Source organism: Notamacropus eugenii, chromosome 1, assembly GCF_028372415.1.
Source record: "Notamacropus eugenii isolate mMacEug1 chromosome 1, mMacEug1.pri_v2, whole genome shotgun sequence".
In the NCBI taxonomy this organism is placed as follows: domain Eukaryota; kingdom Metazoa; phylum Chordata; class Mammalia; order Diprotodontia; family Macropodidae; genus Notamacropus; species Notamacropus eugenii.
Window position 1 is genome coordinate 238,204,214 of NC_092872.1, and position 22,919 is coordinate 238,227,132.

General features: G+C 37.5%; 1 protein-coding gene across 3 annotated transcripts in view; it reads left to right on the forward strand.

Annotated features, from left to right (window-relative positions):
* The window catches only part of ASCC1 (activating signal cointegrator 1 complex subunit 1), a 161,437-nt gene that overhangs the window by 116,364 nt on the left and 22,154 nt on the right, over positions 1-22,919 (forward strand). For all 3 annotated transcript variants that reach the window (XM_072628232.1, XM_072628233.1, XM_072628230.1), the window contains exons 8-9: positions 1,176-1,300; positions 3,871-3,950. In XM_072628232.1, the coding sequence (XP_072484333.1) occupies positions 1,176-1,300; positions 3,871-3,950 (205 nt within the window). The remainder of the gene's footprint in view (positions 1-1,175; positions 1,301-3,870; positions 3,951-22,919) is intronic.

Below are 22,919 nucleotides of genomic sequence, written 5' to 3' on the forward strand. Positions count from 1 at the left end.
TTGACTGTTGTGGACATTATAGATTTTTGAAATAGGAGGGGAGCAGGAGATCTCTAGGGACTAGATGTTGATTTAAGTCTCAATATATAGATGTGGTTTGTATATACGCTCAGTTGAATAAACCCTTTAATTTCTAATAGAATTAGCCTTGCTAAACTCTGTAAACTTAGTATTATCAAGGATTTGTTAAGTTATAGAGATCTTATGAATTATCCACTATGGCATCCAGAGACATTTCTGAGCAGCTACTATCTCCCTAAAGTTGCCTTTTCTCTTTAACCTTTTTGTATAGTCTTCATTCTCCTTTCCTAAGTAGAGAGAAAAGACCCTTTCCTTGACTAATTTTCAAAAAGGAATAGTTGGAGTAAATATGATACAAAGAAACCTGCTTGGTATGAGAGACTTGAGTTTGTGTCTGTTTTTTTGTTCTCTTCATGTATGAAAATGCCTCCCAGATGAGAGCCTATACTTTCAGAAGAATAGAAAAAAACTGGTTTATTGGCATCTTTATGTCTCCAGCCTGTGCCTCACACTTGCAGTCAGTGTTTTCATATGTGACTTTGTGTTTAATATAAGTTGTTTTGTTTTTGGGAAATGTCTAAATCCTTTGGAAGTCATTGGCTGATCATCAAGAAGTTTTAAAGACTTATCCTAAAGGAAAAGTGAGGTAATAAAGGTTTTTACATGCTTAATCCTTAAAGTATAGTGTAGTATAAAAGACAATGTTATGAAGTGGGAAAAAACTTCTGTGCCTGGGAGTTCAGGGGATTTGGGGTCTGGCCCTAAATCTGCTACTCAGTAGCTATATGACCTTAGGTAAGTGAACTTACCTGTCAGTTTTAACATCTTTAAAAGAGGAACTAGTTAAACTAGATGATGTTGAAAGCTCTTGATTCTGCTTGTTTTAAATTCTGTGATTCTGCTTGTTTTAATCTGGCTCCTTAGTGATCCTAATGTTATGATGGGATATTCTGGCTGAGAAATTAATTTTGTAGTAGCCTTATCTGAAATAAATAAATAGTATGAAATTTACTATTCATTTTCCATTTATGTCAGACATTTCAAAGATTTTTCCTGAGGATTTAGGAACCCAGCTAAGTAATAGATAGATCTCTTGGTAATGAGGTCTCTTTATTGTGCACTGTTTTACCCCTGTATGTCCTCAACTGTTTTAGGCTGCAGTTGATAGCTGATCAGTTGGTGGAACGGTTTGTGTTGTCCGGATTGATGATGAAAGAATGGGACAAAGTGAAACTCCATGCTACAGTTATGAACACTCTATTCAGGAAAGATCCCACTGGTATGTACCTTGGAGGATGTAGCCTCTAATTGGTTGAGTACATAGTGAACTCCTAGAGCTTAAATTGGACAGGCTATCATAAGATGTCAATTCTTATAGTTTTTGAGATCTAATACTGAGTTGTGATGATTATAGGAGGAAATAGTTGGGATATTAAATATATCCCATAGATACAGATATATATAGGTATAGAGCTAAGAAGTTTTCATATTTCTACTTTTCCATTAGAACTCAGAAAGTACAATTGGGGTGGGTAGGGAGAAATGATCATTTATATTTCAGAAAGACTTTTGTCTTACTAAAAGAGTCATTGCAATATATCTTCAAAGAGTAACCTCTCCCTCGGTAAATCTAGAATATGGTTCATTCATTTCACACAGGTTATTGTGAACACACATTGCATAATATCTGTTTTATTTTACTTGGTGGCTCCCTGACTTCAGTTTTAGAAGAAACGAGATAGGCCATTCTTATCAGGCTCTAGGACCATGTACCATTTATGGAATTGCAGATTCAAAATTTTAGAATTAAAAGTGTTAAAGGATCCCCTGAAGTTCTTTTTGAGTTGCTGTATTTTCCAAAAACATTGTACCTGGAGTATGTAGGAGGCCTTAAACATGTCAAGGACAGAGTTCCCCCCGAGCTGACATAATTGTTGTTTGCCCCCCAAGCTGAACTCCCTGTGTGTCCTTAGGAGTCAAGACAGTTGCCAGTCAGTCTGCTGACTGAGAACTTTCTGCAGCTAGGACCCCTGTAGATAATCAGGCCATCACGTCTTCATGGTCTAGCAGTTCCCAAGGTAAAAGAATGTTGCTTTTGCCATTTTACTTATTCATGATTTTTCTTGCCCTTCAGGAGGGTTTAGTCCTTCCCTTTCTCCCCTCCTCCCCCATGACTTCCCCTTTTCCCCTGTAACTTAAATACCAAGGCTTTCCCTACAATGATGGGCTTCTTGGTATAGTGAGTTCCCACATGCATATGCCTTTTTCTTGTAATAAATCATGGACTTGTGATTCTGTTTTGGTTAACAAGGATATAGTATTACTAATCTCTTTTATTATGGCAACCATCAGTTATGTTTCTTTTTATTGTTCTGAGACATATAGTATGATCAGAGACCCTGTTGGGAAACTTTTAATAGCTGCACTGTTTGGTTAGAATCATTGCAGCACACCAGGATGTAACTCCTTATTCATCTTACAGTTCTTGTGTTTTGAGATTTTATATTATATTTTATTTAAGAATTTCTACTTCCTTCCCCCAACCCCACAAATCACTATTCAGCTACTGTTTTACATTTGAGGACACTGAGGCAATGAAAAGCCTCAAAGTCTCTCTTTGACTTAGTCAGAGTCCTTAAAATTCCTTGCTTGAGTCTGGTATAGAATCAAGGGTTCTGAATTTTATTTTATTTTTCTGATAGAATATTCTTACTTCCTTTAAATAGCATTATAAAATGCTTAAAACATTTGAGATGTCATTATAAAATTTATCCCAAGTTTTACAGAGATGTTGTAGACTTTGCTCAATATACATAGATTAGGTTCTTTAGCCAGGAGAACACTTCTGTTTGCCACAGTTGTTAGGCAGCTAACCATCTGTAACATCAATGGGCTGACTGAAATAGACAGCAGTTGGTAGTTGCTGCATCTGTTAATATATCAACTCTGGCATAGCAGTCTGTGTCTGTGTCATATATCAGGATGTACTCAAAATGAGAAGGATTTCCTGGGGAATATCAGAAAAATAATGTGTGTTTTCATAAAATAACTGGAAAAATAATCTAATATTTAAATGATCTTACAAATTTATCTCTGACTTTTTTTTAGAACATAAAAGGAAGCAAAATTTTATGCCTTTCTTGTTCTTCCTTTTCTTTAACAGTATTTTGATAGAAGTCATTGTGTTAAATATCTTGGCAAACTCCATTCCAAGCTTTCTTGAACAAGTTGATATTAAAGGGCGTGATCAAAGGTTTACCAGTGTCTTGAATTTGTTCCCCTGGTAATACTGTTTGCCTCTAGCACTAGGGAAATCTGCCTTGCTGACTCTAGTTGGCTATCATGTAGTGCTTGCCCTTGGCCAGGAGAGGGAGGTGGTAAGAGAAAGTGTGTTGTGAAAATATGGGGGGAACACTCAAAAAAGTCTCTCTAATGGTGATGGTTTTATTCAAAGGGCAGTGAATTTTCATATTTGTGGTAAATTTTTAAATCAAGATGCTAGTCATGCTAGATGAATGTCACTGTAAGCTAAGGTCTAAAGGTCTAAAGCATATGTATGTGCATTTAAAGTTGCATCAAAGCCATACCATCATAGAATGGAACTAGAAGGAATCTTAAAAGCTCATTTTATCCAACCCTGTCCTTTTGCACATGAGGAAACTAGACCCAGATCTGGTATTTTAGTGACATAGCTTAGCCAGGATTCAGATTTGGATCACTTGACTTCTCTAGTACCAGTATGTGCTCCCAGATGTGCACAAATATTTTGAAAATTGGCTTTTTTAAGATTGAAAGAGAAAAAAAAACCTCCTACCACCTCTTCTAATTTTCAGTTTGGTATGTTTACAGCTGAAGACAGGAACAGTGCCACAACAGGCAAATCTGGCCCTCGGGAAAGAGAATCATTTGATGGCCGAAATATATTAAAGGTTAGTATGGAATAGAACGATGCTGAGATTTACTGTTGTTGAACTGTTGTTAAAATGAGTGGAAAATAAGTGGCTTCCCTTTAATACTAGAATATTTCTATCCTCCTACTTTTCACAGGAAATATTGATGGAAAAAAGCTGTTTTCAAATTTCTTTCGAGATTTAAAGAGGAAATTTAACATTATTTGACATTTAAACATTGACATTTAAACATTAACGTTTAAAGAAGAAATGTAACATTATGCAGTGTTAAAGTTATGGCACTTCCAACATGAAGTAGTCAGGAGACCTGAGTTCAGATCTGGTCTCAGACACATAATAGCTGTGTGACCTTTGGCAGATCACTTAACTTTTGTTTAACTTAATTCACAGGAGAAAAAAATATTAAATCACTTCAGTATGTTTGCAAAGAAAACCCCATGGACAGTATTAACATTCTTTTTTTGTCCACGGGATCATGAAGAGTCAGATATAACTGAACAAGTATAACAACAACTCCAGCATGCTTAAAGCTGGTCAGTGATTTATGAAACATTTAGGTGTCCCTACTACTTGGATCCACAGGAGAGAGTCATTGTGGCTCTGGTAGGATTTACTATTAGACTTCCATTTTTGGATTCTTGGCTTTGCATTTTATAAGTGAAAATGAATTTCTTGTTGTCTTCTGGTGATTTTTTCTTGTCACACATAAAGATACTTTTTATAGTTATATTATCTGTTTCTACTCAGGAATAACTTAGGTTTTGAAAGGTGGGTTGTCCTTTGCTGACTTATCAGGCTTCTGCTTTTCTGAGGACTAGGCTGATCTGTAAAATTTAAATGAAAAACTTACTTGAGAATTGCATTAGTCTTTCTTCCACAATTCATGTGGAGTGAGAACTGCTTTTTCTCTGTGTCATACATGTTTTCATGCCATTTTGCACCCTGGCAAATGGAAGCCTAAGTCAGTATGAGCACTAGGAGTTTTTCATTTACCATTCTTCCATTCTCTGGAATTCAGTAGGTTTTTAAATCTCCTAACTCATTCTCTTGACATTAGAGGGGACTGGTATTTGCAGGTCAGGTAGAGATTATGAGTAATAATTTCAGAGCCAACTGCAATACTAGAAATGCTTTCTCTTCCTCCTTCTCCAAACCATTTCCTAACTGTTACTTCATAGCTTTCTTCCTCTGCCACCTGCCTAGAGTGATCCCCTTGACAATTAATGATTGATAGTTATACCACAGAGCCCAGCCTGGCAGGGGGAGCTGTTCACCCAGGTAGGTGTTCTAATGTCTTCATCCTGGGACTGGGTGGGGCTCCTTCCTTTCCTCTGGTCTTGTGTCTTTTACAGTAATAAGAAGTTTTCTTTTTTGCAAAGTAGTCATGGTATCTTTGTACTTAAGTGACAGGCTGCTAATTAACATAGTTGTGGTAAACTAGCGTTTTGCCTGGGTCACAGCTGTAAATATGCTTGGTGGGTCCTTCTGCATTTCCTCTCTTCTCCTTCCGATGATATCATCATCATCCATTAGTTTTCTTTTTATTACTTTTATTGAGGAAGACAAAAGACTTGAATGGGAAAGTACCATAGAACTGTTTCAAGGCAGCTCAATTGTCTTGTTGGACTAGGGTTGGGACCCAAAAGGAAGTGCCAGTTGGGTGGGAAATGGCTTGACTGCTCTATGTGGAAAGTGATGGGTGAGTAATGTGCAGTGATCTGTGACTGCTCTCTGTGGCCTTGATGAAGATGTTCTCTATCAGTAACCTTGTTAATTACTATGGAGAAACATAAAATTTTGGACCTGGAAAAGACTTGCACCATCCTAAGATCTAGTCCCTTCACAGTATAGACAGAAAACTGAGTTTTAGAGTGGTTAAGTAACTTTTCCAAGGCCCTGTAGCCATTTAGTTGGCAGAGCTTGGACTAGATCTGTCAGTGGCTTCCTGTTATTGCCTCTTAGGACAAAATACAAACTCCTTAGCTTAGCATTTAAAGCTCAGTGCTTAGCAGAGTGCCTGGTACATAGTTGACACTTAATAATTGCTTATTGACTGACAGACTATTCTGCACCCCAACTAAATTCATGTAGTAGTTGTTCCTGAATTTGGCAGTCTGCTTTCCATCACTTTCATTTCAAATAATTGGTCTCCCAGGCCTGGAATGCCCTCTCTTCTCATCTTTCACATCCAGAATCATTTTCTTTTTAAAGCTTAGTACAGGTACTACTACTCTATGAAGCCTTTTCTAATTCTGCCCTTTCCCCATAGTTTTTAGTACACACACAACAATTTCATTTTTGTCTTTGTATTCCTAGCATCAGGCACAGGGTTGGCACTTAGTAAATGTTTGTTGAGTTGAATGGAAAGCAGGTCTTTTGATTCTAAATTCTTGCTTTTCTTTTATTCCTCATTGAATACCAATTAGATGAAGTTAATTAATGCAGAGTGCTATATTGGGGACAGAATAGCAGGCAATATATATCCATTAATCCTTTTATACTGTGCTGCCTACATAAGGTGTTTCCTGTGTTTGGAGGGGAGCCATCTGGAATGTGAGGTTGAGAATACCTTTGTACAAGTAGGTATTGTATTATTCACATATTGGGCACAATGAGAGTCCAAAATTTTAATTGGGAATTTGACTTTCTGTACGAGCCCTATAACATACATGGATTATAGGATGTGCCTTCCTTGTCTCTTGTGTGGCCTAGCCTCTCCCAGGAGGAGGTCCTATGGAAATCTAAGGAATAGGGTATATCCCCATGAAGCACTCTGTTGTCAAATATTTGATATGAAATTAATGTGGGGCTGGTTTTCATTATTTGCCCATCATTAGAACCACATAGCTTTAAAAATTATGCAGGTAGTATTTAAATAGTGATGAGCAAGAGAACTAAATTTTCAATGAGAACAAAAAGGAGAGATTATAATCAACAGCAGTTGCTCCTAGAAGAGACAAAACAAAGGACTTTGAAGCAGTTATGTTCAGAAGACACATTGGGGCATCATCCTTAGTAAGGATTACAGTGTGAAGATCATTCAAGTATATAGACCTCGAAATAAAGGGAGCATTCAGCGAACCAGCACTGTCATATTGTGATGCTAGGTAAGTATTCTTTTCTGAAAGAAAACAAAGAGACCACTTAATATTACTAGGAGAGGAACTGGAACAAAAAGGCGAACTGTATTAGTCACTGAGCCCAAGCGTCTGTACAAAGCAGGCCAAGGATCACGTAGGTGGGTGAGGGGAGACAAGCTTAGGGGAAAATAAAAATAGATAAAGAATAAAGCGTTTATTAAGTGCTTGTTATGTGCCAGGCACTGTGCTGAGATCTGGGGATAGAAATACAGGTAGAAAGAAGGACAGTCCCTGCCCTGCCCCCAGGAAGCTGACATTCCAGTGGGAGAAGAGGGAGCTGGCATGGGGAGGGCTGGGAAGTGGAGAACTAGTGCAGAGAGCCATAGTCTAGGTGCTGCTATGGAGGCTTCCTTGAATAGTTGGCTGTAGGGAGGAACTCACAAATTGGAGGGGGAAAGGTCATCTGGGGAGTCATAGACTAGTCTGGGTTTGAAGTGACATTAATTAATCTGATTGCTATTTACTGAGGCATAAAAAAGAAGCAGTTCAGTGCCTGTTGCTGTGCAAATGCAATCCTGTATGTACTATGCTATCCTTACTAAATAGAATGGTAGTCATTTAAAGTTTGCACGCTTGGGAATGCAAGTTTGCATTTTTTCTTTTATTTTTGGAGGAGGTGGTCATAGCTGCTTTATGAGCAGCCTTTTAAGAAGTGGTGAAAGTGTTGTACACTATGTCTGGTAACTAGTTGGTTGAACCAGAAACTAGCCAAAATAAGGTTATAGAAAAGAAGATATAAAAAGTTAAGAGATCATTCTTCATATCTCCAAATAAAAAAAATTGGAGCATTTAAAATCAGTATCTGAAGGAAGGATGCTTCAGTGGCTACTCAGATCGATGAAAGTTTTTGAACAGAGGAAATGAAGGAGAAATGATAGAAATAGATTTCTATAAGGCAAAATCATGAACTTGTCACTGAGGAAAACCCGCAGAACTATAATGAAATCAGTGTCAGACAGGAATAGAGTCAGTCAGTCACTGAGCATCATCAGGTAGCATTGAGTGCCTACTATGTGCCAGGTACTATATGCTAAGTGGGGAATACAAAGAAAAGTCCCCCCCCCAAAAAAAACCAGTTCTGTTTTTGAGGAGTTTGCAGTCTGAGGAGACAATATGCAAACAAGATATATACAGGATAATTGGATGTTGTCTCAGAGTGAAAGCACTAAAATTGGGAGAACTAGGAAGGCTTCTTGCAGAAGGTGAGACTTGATGAGGTCGATTTCTGGAGGTAAGGGCATAGAAGTCCACAAGTGAGTGCAAACTCTTGGAGGTAGGAGATGGAGTGTCTTTTTCCATTGTTACTGCATTTGGAAGTATGTAGAGGGGAGTAAGGTATAAGAAGATTGGAAAGGTAGGAGGGGGCCATATTATAGACTTTGAATGCCAAGCAAAGGATTTTATATTTGATCCTGGAGGTGATAGGGAGCTTGTGGAGCTTGTTGAATAAGGGTGTGATATGGTCAGACTTACCTTTTAGGAAGATCACTTTGATATCTGAGTGAACAAAGGGTTGGTGTGGAGAGAGACTTGAGGCAGAGAGATCAATCAGCAGACTATTGCAACAGTCCATGTGTGAGGTGATGTGTTCCAGCACCAGGTAGTGGCAAAATACAGTCATCACTAATAGTTAACTCCTGGAAGGAGAAGTAATTTTAATAGCAGTTAGTCCAGTGGGTAACAGAATTAATTTTTCAACTTAGTGCTATCAGCAGATTGAATAGAAGGATATCTCTGTACCTGGGATTAACTCCACATTATAAAATTGTCTAGTGATATTAGAGCCCAAGATCACATTCATTTACATACGTTAGTTAGGCTCTTCTGGACTCCCCTTTTGTGTCCAAATACCCTCGTCCTTGTCCGTTCTAGTCTCCTAGCTGCCAAAGCTATTTTCCTAAAGCAGAGGTCTGGCCATGGCACTTCTTTGCTTAATAAACTCCAGGATCAAATACAGACACCTCTAGTGGACATTTGAAGCCCTACATAGCTTGACTTCAATCTGCCCTTGCCATACATTACTTCCCTGCATCCTCTTGAGTGCAGAGTCCTGCGGTCCATTCTGCCACTGTGCCATGGGGACCACTGGGTCTTTCCATCCCCCCTGCATCAGAGCCTTCCTTTATGTGCTGTCCTTCCCTGTGAGGGTGGGGGGCTCTTGGAGAATAGGAGTCGTCTTGATTTTCTCTTTGTATCCAAAGTGCTTAGAACAATGCTTGGCACAGTAAATACTTAATACTTTTCCATTCATTTACTCATTTAGGCCAGACATTCCAACTATATCTGATGCATAACATTTCAACTTTCCTCCATGCCTTTGCACAGGTTGACCCTCATGCCTAGAATTCACTTTTTTCTCACCTGTGCCTCTTAGCATCCCTTTTTTCTTTCAAAGCTCAATACAGATGTTGCTTCTTATTGGGGACCTTTTTGAATTCCTACTTGCTAATACCTCCCCCCATCACATTGTATATATTTTGTATTCAGCTTGTCTCTTTTCAGTAGAATATAAGTGTTTTGAAGTCAGGAACACTTTAATTTTTGTTTTTGAATACAGAGTGCTATATCTGGGATAAAATATTAAGATATATATACATATATATATGCATCTGCATATGTATGTGTATATATATAAATTATTTTTGGTAATTTAATTTAAATCTTTTTACAAAATGTCTTAATAAAAATAATTCAACTAAAAATATAGCATGGTGGCACTGTGAATAGAATGTTGGGCCTGGAGTCAAGAAGATCTGAGTTCAGATCCAGTCTTAGACATGTACTGGCTGTGTGACCCTGGGCAAGTCATTTCTGTTTACTTCAGTTTTGTCATTTGTAAAATAGGTAACTATAATAATAGATATAATATGTCATATATACTTATATATGATACATGAACATGCAGACATATAGCTTGATGTTTGATCCCAAATATACATATATGTGTGTATATATATATAATATGTAGATGTATGTATATACATACACATGTATATGTTCATTAATCAAAAGAAGTGGCAGGAAACCATAAATAAATGAAAAATCATTTATTAAGTACTTAAGTACAAAACACTGTGCTGAGAATTCAGAGAGAATATTGGAGATAGTCACTGATTAAAGGAGATTACATTCTATTGGGGGATGAGAGAATTGTGACAGGTGAATGTCCTGAGGAAAAGCTGTGGGGATGACCTTGGCATGACCTGTGATAGACTTCTCTTTACTCATTTTCTCCATTGTGATATTTCCTTTTGGAACAAGAAATTCCCTGCCTGGTTAATAATGAGCCTGGCTTTTGATACCTTCTGACTACATGATTGGCTATCAGATACGACTCATGCCTGGAATCAAACAGCCAGGGGAATTTTGCCTTGTTACAATGTTATAGCTACGTCCCTCCTTTTCCTTTCCTAGAAATTTCTATAATCAGAGCAGGTGAGAAGTAGAAGTTTTGTAAGTACAGTACTAAATCTATTACTTAATAGATTGACACTGGAACATCTCTGAGTTACTATAATAGAATGCAAGTATGAAAAAATCTTATAATTTTAATTTATATTTGTGGTTAAATTTAATATAGGGATGATATCCTCCTAAAGAGGGAATTAATAAGACAAAAATATAATGTAAAAGCTTCCTAATTAAATGGAATAGTAAATTTTAAGAAAGCAACAGGATTAGACTCTTTTCTCTAAGACCTGTATTCACATTGATTTCCAAATGTACCTAGCATGGAAATTCAGGCTTTAAGTATGTTTTAGTAATCAGTTCTCAAACTTGGACTAAGGATTTTGCATATAAAATTGTACTGATAATTGTAAAGAAAGTGAAATTATTTCCCCATTTTAAAGTGTTTTAAAAGACAGAAGAGTTCAGTTTACAAGTTAGACACTTTAAAATTTTTTTTATGATTCTTATATCAGGTACAAGTTTAGGTAAAGATGAAAACAGCAAGTGGTATACAAAAACCAAAATTCTCTAAAGTTTCAAGTTTGGGGAGCCAAATTTAAGAGGTTGTACTGAATTAAGTTTTTTTGCTAGCAGAATTTTCTAGGCACCTCTACAAGTGATTTGAAATCAAATAAGCAGAACCCTTTTAGAGTTGCCCTGAGAATGAAGCCTATTCCAGAATGTCCACGAGAAGATAATACAGCGACCAAACAACTACATGAGACATCTGGGACTCAAAATGTTCTGATTTAATGGACCGTGGGAGTGGCTACTAGGACACAAGGAGATTTGATGTTAGTTAATATTTGGATTATTATATTTCTTTGCCCTTTTGTTTCATGGTGTTTATGTTCATGTTTAAGTTTTCTTGGTTACCTTGGTGACATATAAATCTCTCTCTTCTCAAAGTTACTCCATTATGAGCCCTCTGAGTAGTTTGATCTGTAACCTGATTTATGTAATTGTGATTATGTATGTATGAAAAACACTTGTGGATTTGGCTGGTAGATAAGTGATAGATGGGAGTAATGGACTGCCTAGTCCCCCATGAATCAAAAGGGGGAAACTGAAGGAATTGAGAGGATTAAGACAGCAATTGTGGGAATTGAGTAAACCATACTGACTCTACCTTGTGTCTCAATTCTGGAGCTGTCTCAGTTCCCTTTCTATTCAATTCTGGATCAAGTCCAAGTTCTGTCTTGTGAAAAAACTTTATTCAGTTTTGGAGATTAGGAGAAAACTTTACTGTGTTGTTTGAGCCTAGCCTAGAGTGGCTGCGAAACTGGACCTCCTCTACCTGCTCTTTAGAAGAGACCATTAACTAAGGGGCCTAAGGTTACACCGACCAGAAACTCAGTCAGATCCAAAGATTGGTGCAAGGAGTTTTCTCACAATTTGTGCATCTCAAGTAACCCATATGTCTTATCTGAAAACTGGCCTCCTACTGATCAATAAGTTGTTTCCATGTTCCTTTGATTATTCACAGGGTGGGAGTGGTATGCCCCTCTTTTTCTGATTTCAGGGAATTATACCTGTTTGCTCTCCCCCTTCCAACTTGAAATGTCCCTGGTTTTTTTGCCAGTTAGAAATCAGATTACCTAATTTTGTATCCTGCTTAATTGTTTCCTTTTAATTAATTGGTCTTATTTGATTAATTGTTTTTAGTGTATAAAAATCTATCTCTACTCCACTCCTCTTTGTTCAGGATCCAGCCCTAAGCTGAGGAAGGGTCCTGGTTCTGATTTGTTGGGCAGTTGCCAAGCATTGCTTAATAAATCAAAATGCTCGGAAGCTCAAACCTTTGTTTCCTTTGTTTCTTTCCATTTTTCATGCACCACAGGGAGACAATACAGCTGCAAATCATCCTTGACCCCTTATTATCTCTCACCCCCCATATCCAATCTGTTACTAAGGCTTGTTGATTTTATCTTTGTCCCAAATTTTGAATATGTCCCATTTCTCCTCTCACACTTCCACCCCCACCCCAATGCAAGCCCCCATCATTTCATACCTTGATTGTTGCAATAACCTGCTGATGGGTCCACTTGCCTCAAGTCTCTTACCTCTTCGTGAATGATTCCCCATGGAGTTGAATTAGGTAGTTGCTAAGATCCCTTTTAGTTCTGAAAGTCTATGCTTCTTGAAGCTATGTCTCCATCTTTGCTTTTCTCCAGTTAGTTTTTGTACTTCCTTTTCCATTCATCCAGTTTTCCCAGTTAGGTTTTGTGCTTCCTTTTCCATTCATCCAGTTTTCCCAGTTAGGTTTTGTGCTTCCTTTTCCATTTGTCCAATTTTCCTTTTTAAAGAGCTGTTCTCTTCAGTGAATTTTTTTCATACTTTTAAAATCATTGGCCAGTTTTTCTTCTATTTCTCTAATTTTTTGGCTTTAAAATCCTTCTTCAGCTCTTTCAGCAGTGTTCTTTGTGCTTGCGACCAGTTCATAGTCCCTTCTGAAGTTTCAGATAAAAGTACGATCTCATTGGTGATCTCTTTGGTATTTGTATTTTGGTCCTTGTCCCCATAGAAAGATTCTATGGTCTTTTTTTCCTGCTTTCCTTCTTACTCATGATGATGATAATCACCCTTTTCCTGGCTTTTAAAGTAGATCTCTGCTTCTAGGGCACTAGGGGTTCTGTCTTGCAGACTTTGTGCCTTGAACTTGAGGCTTTGTGTGTTATGTGGCCTCTGGTTCTTTCAGCTAGAAGCCAAAGTGCTGCAGCTTACCTGGTGTTGAGCTGGCTGGTGTGAGAAAGCAGAGGCCAGGTGAAGTCTTTCTGTGTTTCCCCGGATTTACCCTGGAGCTAGCTTGTTAAGTGTGGGAGAGGGATTGTCTGGCCACAGGAGGTCTCCTCTGCTGAGCTAGAGCATAGGGCTCAGGATCTCCTCCCAGTTTGCTGAGGTAGGGCTGTCTGGGACAGCTCTGGTCCTGTACTGGTCCACTTCAGCCACAGCAAGAGGAAGCCTCCTTAGTGATTTTCCTAGCCTCATGTGCTAAGAGACTGTTTGCCCCTTCTGCTGATCCCACTGTTCCAGCATTTTTCTGGGAAAATATTTTATGGTTCTTTTAAGGTCAGCAAGGGGAGCGGGGAGAGAGCATTTACCAATCACTCTGCCATTTTGGCTCCCGGAGCTTCAGGTAGATGACTTACAGACATTTAATCTGTGGGCTGATAGTCTCAGGAGCAGTCACTGCAGATACCTGGGGCTCTGTGGCTCTCACTTGCTCAGTTCTGCTGGACTCCCATCCTGGCCTGAGATTCCGCAGTGCAGTTGCTGCCTCAGATCTCCCGGGGCTTCCTGCTTGGCCCTCCCATGGTGGGGACTCTCTGGTACAGCCTGTACACTGTGTGCTTGTGTGCTCCTCTAGCCCTGCGGAACAGATCCTTCCTGTTGATCTTCCAGTCTGTCCTGGGCTGTGAATCTGCCACAGTTTGTCTCCTATTGAATTCTGCCCCTCCAAAATTTGGTCAGATTCTCTTTTTTAGAGGTATCTGAAGGAGTTTGTTTAAGAGCTTAGCTCTCACTCCGCCATCTATCTTTGCTTTTCTAGAGCACTAGTGGACAGCTGCAGCTTTCCTGTCAATTAGATTAGAAATCTCAATCATCTTTAATTTTTTACTTCTCTTTTTGCCCTGCCCCTGGCCACCAAACCCTTTCTTCCTCATATATCCTTTGCCTCTGCCTTGTCCTTAGCTTTTCTACTACCATCACTCTCAAGTGGGCCTTGTCACCTCACACCTGGCTTATTACCTCTTAAATGATCTTCTTTGTGGATCTCTGCTTCAACTTATTTTTCACAATGCTATCAGGTTAATTTTCCTAAAATACTTCCTTCAGCTTGGTGTTTAAGATTTCTGAAGAGAGCTGTTTGAGAAAAGCGCTTGTACAATGTTAAGTTTTATATAAGCAAATGATTATTACTATAACAAATTCTTGTTTTTTCTTTTCTAGTACTTATATTATTGTTTTTTGCATCAAGAAAAGGAGAACAACAAATTGAATTTACTTAGAGTTTATACTCAAAAATCCTCCATTAATAATTGAAATTCATTTGTCAACTAAAATTTATTGCAGGTTTATTATTTCACAGAGGTAAAGTACAACTGATTTGTATACTAATGTTAAATTTGAACTTGTTTTCTTTTTAAAAACAATTTGTGTTTCACTGTGCTTTACACTAGTTAACTTGAGATGTGAATAGAGATTTTTAGTAATTTGATATATCTTTTTACAGAATGTCTTAATAAAATGAACTAAAAATAAAACATTGTTTGGTGGCACAGTAGACAGAATTCTGGGCCTGGAACCAGGAAGGTCTGAGTTCAAATCTAAATTCTGATACTTACTGGCTGTGTGACCCTGGACAAGTCAATCTCTGTTTGCTTCAGTTCGCTCCTTTGTACCTTCCTCGCAGGGTTGTTGTGAGGACAACACGAGATAATATTTGTAGGTTATTTTATTGTTCTATATGAATGCTAGTTATAATAATAATTAGTATTACTATAGTATGCTAATTCTACAGTAGCATGGGATAAGAGAAGAATATGATATTCAGGTATAAGCATGATCTAACATGAGTGCCTTTGACTTTGTCATCTTGCCAAAATAAATTCATAGGCTCATAGATCTAGAGCTGAAGGGGACCTCTGACACCAGCTAGTCCCCTGCCTTCATTTTATGGAGGAGGAAACTGAAGCCCAAGGAAGTTAAATGACTTACTTAAGGTCACACAGCTACCAAGTGCCAGAGGCAGAGTTGGAACCCAGGTCCTTTAACTCTTAAACTGTTGATGTCACAATAAGTTATAAATGAATACATGACCTAGATATTACAAAGTCATAAGGCTAGGAGATATGTACTGTACCTGTGATTTTATTAATTTAAGAATGTCCTAGATGAGGAAACTCTCTCTACCCATTCAGTTAGGCACCTTCTCTTCAACTTCTCATTTTAGAGTTTTCCTTGAGCTCTAAGAGATTCACTGATTTCCCAGGGTCACACAACAAGGATAATATAACCTAAACAAATTATAGGATGAGAAGGTGGCTTTTACAGCTGGATAGAGGAAGAGTTCTTGTGCTTAACCAAATGAGAGATCAAGATGATCACAAGATAAAATGGACAATTTTATTTCCCTTGAATTGTTAAGATTTTTGCACAGACAAAACCAGTGCAGTTACAATTAGAAGAGAAGTAGTCAGTGGGGGAAAAACCTTCATAGCAACTCTGTCTGAAAAAGGTATACTATCCAAGATGTATAGGAAATTATTGTTCAGTTATTTTTAAAGCTGCGTCTGACTCTTCATGACCGCATTTAGGGTTTTCTTGACAGAGATGCTAGAGTGGCTTCTCCAGCACATTTCCTTCTCCAGCACATTTTACAGATGAGGAAACTGGGGGACACAGGGTTAAGTGACTTGCTCAGGGTCACACAGCTAGTTAAATGTCTGAGGCTGGATTTCAACTCAAAAAGATGAGTCTTCCTGACTCTGGACACAATACTCTCTCTACTCCCTACCTACCTGCCCGTAGAAAATTATATTAATATATATAAGAACAAGAGCCATCCTCCAGTAGATAAATGGTTGAAGAATATGAACCAGCAATTCTTAAAAGAAGAAATGCAGGCAGTCAGTCATATGGGAAAATGCTCCAAATCTCTAATTAGAGGAGTATACATTAGAACAACTCTGAGGTTCAACCGTAGATCTACATGATTGTCAAAGATGATAAAAAGGGAAAATGACAGTTGTTGGAAGGCCTTTGGGTAAGCAGGCTTGCTAATACACTGTTGGTAGTACTGTGATTGTTCATATTATTCCTGGAGAGCAACAAAAAGTCACTGAATTATGCTTACCTTTGACCCAGTGGTACCATTAACTTATACCCCAAAGAGATAAAAGGGAGAGGACTGAAGAGGACTCATATATGCAGAAGTATTTATAGCAGTATACTTTTTTGTGGTGAAAATGTGGAGCCAGAGTGGATGTATATGAATTGGGGACTATTTGAACAAATTCTGATATATGAATGTAATGAAATACATTTTTGAGCCTTAAGAAATGATGAAAGAAACAGATTCCAAGAAACATAAGAATAGTTGTATGAACTGATACAGAATGAAGAGAATAGGATTAGGGGAACAATTTATACAGTGACTGTAACATTGTAAAGAAAATTACTTTGAAAATCTTAAGAGCTCTGATCAGTGCAGTTATTCAGTTGTGTCTGACTCTTTGTTGACCCCATTTGGGGTTTTCTTGGCATAGATACTGGAGTGGTTTGATATTTCCTTCTCCAACTCATTCTACAGATGAGGAAACTGAGGAAAATGATTTGTCCAGTGTCACACAGCTAGTAAGTGTCTGAGGTCAAGTTTGAAGTGGAGTCTTCCTGATTTCAGGCTTAGCATTCTATCCACTTTGCCACCCAGCTACCCTAATTAATGCATTAACTAATCACAACTCTGAAAACTGGTGATAAATCATGCATCTTACTTCTCAGCAATTAATGAATCAGAAGTGCAGAATGAGACATAGATTTTTATACACAACCAGTTTCTGGATTTTTAAAAATTTGGCTGCTTATTTGTTACAAAGGAAGACTTTGTGGGAAGTGAGTTGACAAAGATTATTGAAAATGATGATGAAAAAAATTACAAAAAACTGAAGACAGGAAGGAAATTCGGAAGGAGAGACAGAAATGCAGGGCTGCATTTGTGCTACTGTGTTAAATTTAAACTGTACTTTAAAAAAAGCTGTATGTAATAGAGATTCATAGTTCCATCTACATAGCTCTTGTTTTCTATTCTTTGTATATGGAAGTGTTCATATTTTTTGGTGTTTTCAAGTTCAAAATTTCAAAAATAAATTAAAATTCTCTATAACCAGTGCTTTTATGACTGGGCCATAACCCCCAGGACAGTGCTGCGTTGATTTTAAAGTGTAAACTTGTTTATGTTACAAGCCATTTCAAAGGAAAAAAACAAGTCAAAAAACCATATGGCAAAAAGCTGGGAGAGTGCAGGAAATGTGTTAGGAGCTGTTCATATTTTACAAATAGCGGAAACAGCATCCTGTGCATTATGGTATTGGAAATAAATAGAATCTGAGCTTAGTAGCTCTTCCTTGCATGAGTTTGAGAAGGTGCTTCCTTTTGATTTGGTGAGTTTTTCTTTAGGAAGAAGAGCATTTCAACAGAACTCTCCCCAAAAAGTGTTTATTTGATGTAGCTTTTTAACCAATAGAGCTAAGTCTCAAAACACTGATGCTGGCCTCTCAAGCTTGGCTTTTGGCTTGGTGAAACATAGAAAACAAAACCAAACTTTAGGCAACTTGCTTTTTTGACAGAAGCTTTGTTTTGCGTCATCTTTCTTTGGACCAGTATCTGACTGTCAACTCAGGTGCGTGTATCTCAGTATTTGTTTCTTATGTTTCCTTCTTATGCCTTTAACCCTTTTTTCCCTCAGCAAATTCCTCCTCTTTTCTCCCCGCTAATTTGCCCTCCTGCTCATATTCTTTCTGGTTATTCAGCTCTTCATTGGAGCTGGAATGCTTCCAAATGTTACTTTTGTCCACCCAGGTAATGGATATTTTGGGAGGGTCCAAAATTCCCCTTATAGCATAAAGTAGAGAGGAGAAAATATAGAGATTGACAGGTTCTTTACTTTAATCCTGCCTTCTTCTAATCTTTAAGTAGCATAGGACATATTTGTTATATGTGCATGGAATTATGCTGTGCATTTTGGGGGATATATTTAGTTGTTTTGATCTCATAATGAACATTTAAGACAGAGTAGCTGGTTTATGAAAATTTTTATCTTCCTTTTAATGCTCATCTCTCTTAGAACTCAGACACATTGTTTTTTGACGTGGATTGCAAATGGAATGAGTTGTGTTGTGGCTCAGTATAGATTCCAGTGTGCTTATTTGGTTTATCCAGGTCAGCAGGTCTTCAAAAAACAGACCACCAAAAGCTGTATAAATTGGTACTGAGGTGCAGTGACAAGGCTTTGAAAACTCTTTGAGGTGGTTTGTTTTGCAGAGGCTAGACCACATGAGACCAGTCTGAATTGGGTTACTTTGTGTTTATAGTTTAGGGTGACATTCTTAGGTAGGTAAATAAGGGCAGTTAGGTGTTGGTAGTGAAGAGAGTGCTGGGTCTGCAGTCAGAAAGATCTGAGTTCAAATCTGCCCTCAGACACTAGCCGTGTGACCCTGGGCAAATCACTTGACCCCCATTTGCTCCAGTTCCTCATTTATGAGAAACACTGGGAAGGAAATGGCAAACAACTCCAGTATCTTTGTCACGAAAACCCCCATGGACAAAGAGTTAAACAGGTCTGAACAGCAACAGCAAAACGAAGTTGTAGGGAATGAATGAATGAGTGAATGAATGAATGAGAACACATGATGAGCTTATTGTGCAAAAATACTGTGTTAAGCACTGGAGATACAAATGGATAGCAGAGTCCCTGCTCTTAAGCTCCTATTCTTATAGAGGGAGACAACAGCTATACAGGATGGGTCAGCTATAAGGTGGATTGCGAAGTCTAGGGGCCCTTATAGTACAACTGCAGGGCAAATGATAAGACCTGTTGATCTGGAGAGTTCAGTCCCTGAAAAATGACTTTGGATATATCAAGTCCACATTGACATTTGTGCAGTAGACATCATGATGCAAAACACTATTTAAATGACTTGTTTTGTTCATATGTTTCAGTTGTGTCCAACTCCATTTGGGGTTTTCTTGGCAAAGATAATAAATTAGTTTGATATTTCCTTTTCCAGCTCATTTTTACAGATGAGGACACAGAGGCAAAAAAGGTTAAGTTGCTTGCCCAGCACCAATAGTTAGTAGGTATCTGAGACTAGATTTGAATGTAAGTCTTCTTGATTCCAGTCCTGTTGCCCTACCCACTGTGCCACCTAGCTTGACCCCACCCCCTTTTTTAGTTTCAATGACTACACATTAGGTATAGTAAGTAATGCATGCATACTTTGCAACAGTATACTATCCATAATATACAGTCAGTAAGTAAGCTAATATTCATAACTAGCAAGGAAAAGATAATGCAGTGATATAATATTAATGCATGTAATACCAATACGTACATAATGCTAGATATATACATCAGAGGAATATATCAGTAAATAATAATACAGTAGCAGTAGCACATTATATAGGAAAATAAGCAGTTCATATATTGGAAATTTTGACACATAGACAATAATTGCAAAATATATCATAAATGAACTGTGGTTGCAAAAGAAGAGATCCTTGTGATAATCTCTTAAGATTTTTTAAAATGACAGCTTCCTCTTAGAATTTCAGTGATGAAAAAACTTACAAATTGGTTTTTTAAAGTGCCATTATTACTTCAAGTTAAAAAGAAAACTGAGGCACAGGGTACTTTAATTTTAGCCAGGGTTCTCACCTAAGGGTTTTTCTCTCAGTTCTAAGCCTAAGATCAGTATAAATGTCTCAGCCTAGAGTTATCATATCTTAGAGTTTTCAAGGTGATGGCCTTCCCATTCTTTTTCAGAAGTATTGTCATGGCCATTTGGCATTCATTCCTTGACTTCCAGAATTCCTAAGAGGCCAGAGACAAGTAGAATGAGGGTGAAGGAGTATGGGTGGGTAGGTGAAAAGAGAGAGGCAGCAGAGTCTCTGTGTGTAAAATTAAAACAATACCACTTTAGGCTATGTTGTTCTCTGTGATTTAGGCTGAGGGAGAAAGTGTTTCTTTAAAAAAATTTTCTCCAGTTACACATAAAAACAATTTTTAATATTTCCAAAAAAGTTTTGAGTTCAAAATTTTATCCCTCCCCTCACCTCTCTCTGGGACAGTAAGCATGTGTAATCATGTAAAACATTTCCATATTAGTCATTTTGTGCAAGAAGACTCAAGGAAAAGGAAGGAAGAAAAGAAAGAAAGAAAGAAAAATAGTGTGTTTCAGTCAGTATTCAGACAATGTCAGTTCTTTCTCTGGAGGATTTTTCATCATGAGTCCTTTGGGATTGTCTTAGATCATTGTATTGCTGAGAATAGCCAAGTCATTCACAGCTGATCATCTTACAGTATTGCTGTTACTATGTAGAATGTTCTCCTGGTTTTGATCACTTCATTTTGTATCAATTCATGTAAGTCTTTCCAGGTTTTTCTGAAATCATATCTTGATTTGTCATATCTTATAGCACAATAATATTCCATTAAAATCACATACCACAATTTACTCAGCTGTTCCCCAGTTGAAGGGCATCCCTTTGATTTCCAGTTCTCAGTCACCACAAAAAAAAAAAAAAGCTGCTATAAATATTTTTGTGCAAACAGGTTCTTTTCCCTTTTTAAAAAATCTCATTGGAAAAAAAATCTTCTTGGGATACAGACTGAGCAAGTGGTGTGGCTAATTCAATGGGTATGCAGTTTTATAGCCCTTTGGGCAGAGTTCCAAACTGCTCTCCAGAACAGTCGGATCAGTTCACAGCTCCAACAGTCCAGTGGTGTCCCAGTTTTCCTACATCCCCTCCAACAGTTATCATTTTCTTCTTTTGTATGGGAGAAGTGTTTTTTTAAAGGACTTCACAGCATGTCTTTCAGAGATAGAGTACTGTATATGAGAAATGTTTTATACATTTATCAGATGAAGCCACTTTGTTGGTGTTGCTCAACTTTTGTTGTTATAAGGGCTTGTGGCAGTGGTATATTTGGAAATAACTATAATGTAAAAACAAAAGACATCACTAAAAAATAGCTATTCAGTATTTAAAGTTACCCTGGCAACTCTTTTTAATAAGTTTATGATGTTTCAGATTACATGAGATATGAGACCTAGTCTATAAAATTTCTTCAGATAAATAAATTTATTCTATGCACTTGTATTGAGGATTTAAAAAAATATTTGGAACTAGGAGACTAACTTTACCTTCACTGCATATGTTAGAATTAATGACTTATTTCAAGATCCAAGGCAAGTAACACGTAGCAATTTTTCCCTATCTCTGCTAAGGCTTAATTCAACCACCAGTTATTTTTTGGGAAATATGTATTTGTATGAGGCTAAGCAGGTCACCCTGGGGGTATATTACATTCAGTGCTACCTTCAACACTACATGGATTTTTTGTCAATAGGACTTTAACTTACTTTTCTTTTCTGTTCTTGTTGTAGGAATAGTTGGAGTAAAGATAGAGGGATATTCTTATAAAAATTTTAAAAATAAAGTTTATTGATATATTTTGTTTTAACATTACCTCAGTTTCCTTCTGTGCCCTTCCTGCATACCCTTGCCATGGCACTATCCCATAAAACAAGAGTTTATTTAAAAAAAATAGTCACTTAAACTGATCAGCGTATAAAAACAAAACAAAACTGACAATGCATGCAGTATTCCACACCTGTGGATTCCACCTCAGCAAAACAGTGTCTTTTCATATCTGTTTTTTGGGGCCACACTTATTTTTTTTGTAATTTAGAACTTTAATTTTCAAGTCTTGTGATTTCTTTTTGTGGTTCCATTTACTTTGTTTTAATCACATCTTGTTTTTCTAACTCTACTTTGCATCAGTTCATACAAGTCTTTCCATACTTACATGTATTCATCATCTTCATTGTTTCTTACAGCATAATGTTATACATTATGCTCATGTACCACAATTTATTTAGCCATTCCCCACTTGATCGGTATTTATTTTCCCCCCAGTTCTTTGCTATCATAAAAAATGCTTCTGTAAATATTTTGATGTATCTATAATATACAAGGCCTTTCTTTTTATCAGTTACCTCTTTGAGATGTTCCAGTAGTAGAATATCCAGGTCAGAGATTATGGGTAGTTTTAGTCACTTTATTTGCCTAAGTCCAGATTGCTTTTCCATAGTAGTACTAATTCACAACTCCATCATCAGTGCCTTCCTGTTTCATTTGTTCTTTATCAGGATTTGGCGACCTGCATCACAAGTGGGCCTTTCTGAAACCTCTTGCCCACAGACCTTAACCTAACCTAATAATACATACACGTCCTCCCTGCCACCACAGTGAGTCAAGGGTTCATTTCTGCTGTAATGTAGCTTCCCTTTGAATGCTTATGCCAAACAATATTCTTCAGATTTTTCTTTCATTTTTTTAAGGATTATCATGAGTAATATCTGAGTTAGCATAAAATAAAAAGGACATGACACATTAACTGGCATGTAATGATATTTTTCTGTAAGGATTAGCTTGTAGACAAAGTCATTTTCCAGGTTTTAAAGGCAAATGCCTTTAGATTTGCTGGTCATGGGCTAATGGTATTAGAATGTCTCTGCTAGCCTGCGAGCCACAAGGGACAGTTTTGTCCTAGTAAATCTATAATGCTTTTGCCCTGGGGCAGGGCTTTCTGTGGAAGGATTTTTCTGCAAAC